Raw genomic sequence first — 2,821 nt, forward strand, 5'->3', positions numbered from 1 at the left:
GGGATTCGAACCTGCCACCTTAGGTGTACGTGGCTGGCGCCTTAGCCGGTTGAGCTATAGGCGCCGAGCCCAGATCTTTAAAATTAAAGATCTTAAAATTCATCTTTTTAAAATGTTGAATTCACCTACACAAACATTTTCCATCCTTCCTATTCGCTTTTTACATTTTCACCTTAGCCTTTGTTTCTAGAAAACTCCACTTTTCTTTGCTTATTGTTAAGCTCAACAGATGACAAACTGCCTAAGGGCAGAAGTCTGTGTCTGTTCTCATGGTTGTATCTCCAGGACCTAGAACAGTAAGTGCTCTAGATTTGTTAAATTAACCGAGTGAATGAGTGAAGACAAGACACCTTGTATGATGTATTAGGCACAAATAAATCCCTTGTTTAGTTTCCCTGATTACAGGTGGGACTAAACATCTTTTCATGTATTTACAGGCCATTTGGGTTTCCTCTTCCGTAAATTGTCCATTTCTCCCCAGAGTTGCTTGTTCTATTTTTATAATTTGTAGGAGCTCTAAATACATGCTGGCTTCTCATCTTTTGTTGGTTATGTAAACTGTGAATATTTCCCTTGGCCTTTGGTTTATTTTGTTGTGTAAATTGTAGTTGAAGTGTACTCAGAGTCATGAATCTCTTCCTTACACTTTTCTAACCACCTTCCTCCAACCTGTCCTGCAAGGCTGTCCCTCTCTACTAAGCAACACTGCACCCATATTGTACTTCCTTCTGTCCACCAAGACTATGAGCTAATGAGGCTACTTGTGGCACGGAAAAGAAGCAAGCCTTTGGTTCAAACCCTGACTTTGTCATGAGAGGCAGGGTAGAACAGGGATGAAGAATATGGATTATAAGCTGCACTGCGGATTTGAAAACTGAGCTTGGCACTTATTAAAACAGCGGTATAATCTTAGGCAAGTTACTGGATCTCTGTGTGAGTCAGAGTCTTCATCTATAAAACTGGGATAATAATAGTCTCTGCCTCCTAAAGTTGGGGTTGTCACTAGGATTAAATGAGCTAATATAGGTTGTGCCCTAATAAGAGTGTCTGGCACAGAATAAGCACTATATGTGATTGTCATTATTGTCATTATTGCTAACTCTGTGACTACGGGCAAGTTAGCCTCCGCAAGCCTCGGTTTTCTGTTTTGTAAGATAAAAGCACCTTACAGGATGGGAATAATACTAGTAAAATAGTAAAGCAGTATTGGTCTCCATGCTTGGCAGTTACAAGGTACTCAACCGATGTTAAGTTCTTCTTCTAACTCCTTAGGGCTAGGTACTGGTACTACGGCCTTATCTTTAAATCCTCAGCCTCTAGCACAGGGCCTATCTATGCGAAGCCCTCTGCCAGGCACTCGCGGCATGGATTACTGAGACACAGAGCCTGTCCCTCAACAAGTGCTCAGGGTAGAAGACTGAATGAGTGAGATGGCTAGAAAGAGGAACTACCTTGACAACATTCAGGTGAGAGGCACAGGCCAATGCAAAGGTCTCACGTCAGGCTCCCTGGAATTCTAGGAATTCCACAAAGCCCATATTCCAAATCAACATATATAATTGCTTTATTATTTATCATTTGGGGTTAAGCATATATACATATCAGGGAACCTCAGTGAACATCAGCTTCCTCATTTGAAAAGTGGGGGACCATTTGCAAGGGGCTGTTGTAGGACCAAGGACACACAGCACCTGGCACACTGACAGCACCCTCTTTCCCCTTAACACAGGCCACTGCTGGGGGGGACCTTTCTTCAGGAGCACTGGATGGACCTCTGAGTTTTTCTCGAACAGCACAGATGCCAGGGATGACAGCCATCCCCAGCCTAATTTGGCTTCAGACTGCCAGGGCTGGTGACCACATCCAGGGCAGCTCATCTGAAGGCAGAGCTGGAACTCAGCACATAAACAAAAAAAGTGAGAGGAAACCTTCTCCACCACCAGCAAATCCTCGAGAAGTTAGAACTAACAATCTCCTCTTAGTCAAAGTGACTTAATTTGTCTCAAGTTTGTAATGCCATTTGAAGACTTGTAAAGGACATGCTAGTACCTGTAATTATGGCGTGAATACAACACATAATTGCACCTTCCCAAAAATTCTTTGCAAAGGTAGCTACTCGGGAAAAAAAAATGTCGCACACCCCACTAACAGTGTAATCCTCCAGCTTTCTAGGCAACACTCACACTCACCCAAGTTCATATGGAATATGGTAAATAATCAAATCAGCACTACACATACCATAGAGATCTGGATTGCTGCGGATATATAATCTCACAAAGTTTTTTCCAGGTATAGGCAAAAGTGACCCTTTAATTCTGTCAAAGACCTGCAAAACAACACAGCAGTGATTCTACTGGAGATTTTCTTCAACAGTTTAATAAACCCGATTTCTACAAAGTTAAAATTCAGTCATTAGAGCTTTTGTGATAGTATTTTCAAACACTAATAACCCTTTACTTGTATAAGAACATTTCTAGTATACAAAGGCTTTCACACAGAGGAAACAAGTCTCCATTACACGTGAGAGCACAGGGAAAACTGGTTTACAGACCTGGTACGTGTCCACATCAAAGAATGTTTGATAGTATTCAAATGTCCAGAAGGGGGAGCTCTTCTTCTGTCCAGCAAGTAACTGTCGGAGGTAAAACAAAACAATGAACACAGAAGCAATTTTCTAATTCCAGCTGCAGAGAGAGAGAGAGAGGAGAGAGAGAGAGCACAGGCTGACCTACCAGAAAACCAAATGTTCAAAACACCAGGCTCTTCTGCATTATTTTTTTTTCTGAGACAGAGTCTCACTCTGCTGCTCTGGGTAGAGTGC

General features: G+C 42.1%; 1 protein-coding gene across 3 annotated transcripts in view; it reads right to left on the reverse strand.

Annotated features, from left to right (window-relative positions):
• YIPF1 (Yip1 domain family member 1) overlaps positions 1-2,821 on the reverse strand; it is a 38,079-nt gene that overhangs the window by 24,743 nt on the left and 10,515 nt on the right. For all 3 annotated transcript variants that reach the window (XM_023515115.1, XM_012807219.2, XM_012807220.2), the window contains 2 exons: positions 2,552-2,632; positions 2,239-2,326 (listed from right to left, as the gene is read on the reverse strand). Coding sequence is in view for 2 of the 3 variants with exons in the window: in XM_012807219.2 (XP_012662673.1) it covers positions 2,239-2,326; positions 2,552-2,632 (169 nt within the window). In the remaining variant the exon portion in view is untranslated. The remainder of the gene's footprint in view (positions 1-2,238; positions 2,327-2,551; positions 2,633-2,821) is intronic.

The sequence above is a fragment of the Otolemur garnettii genome, unplaced genomic scaffold (assembly GCF_000181295.1).
Source record: "Otolemur garnettii isolate 467f Iridium unplaced genomic scaffold, OtoGar3 scaffold00066, whole genome shotgun sequence".
In the NCBI taxonomy this organism is placed as follows: domain Eukaryota; kingdom Metazoa; phylum Chordata; class Mammalia; order Primates; family Galagidae; genus Otolemur; species Otolemur garnettii.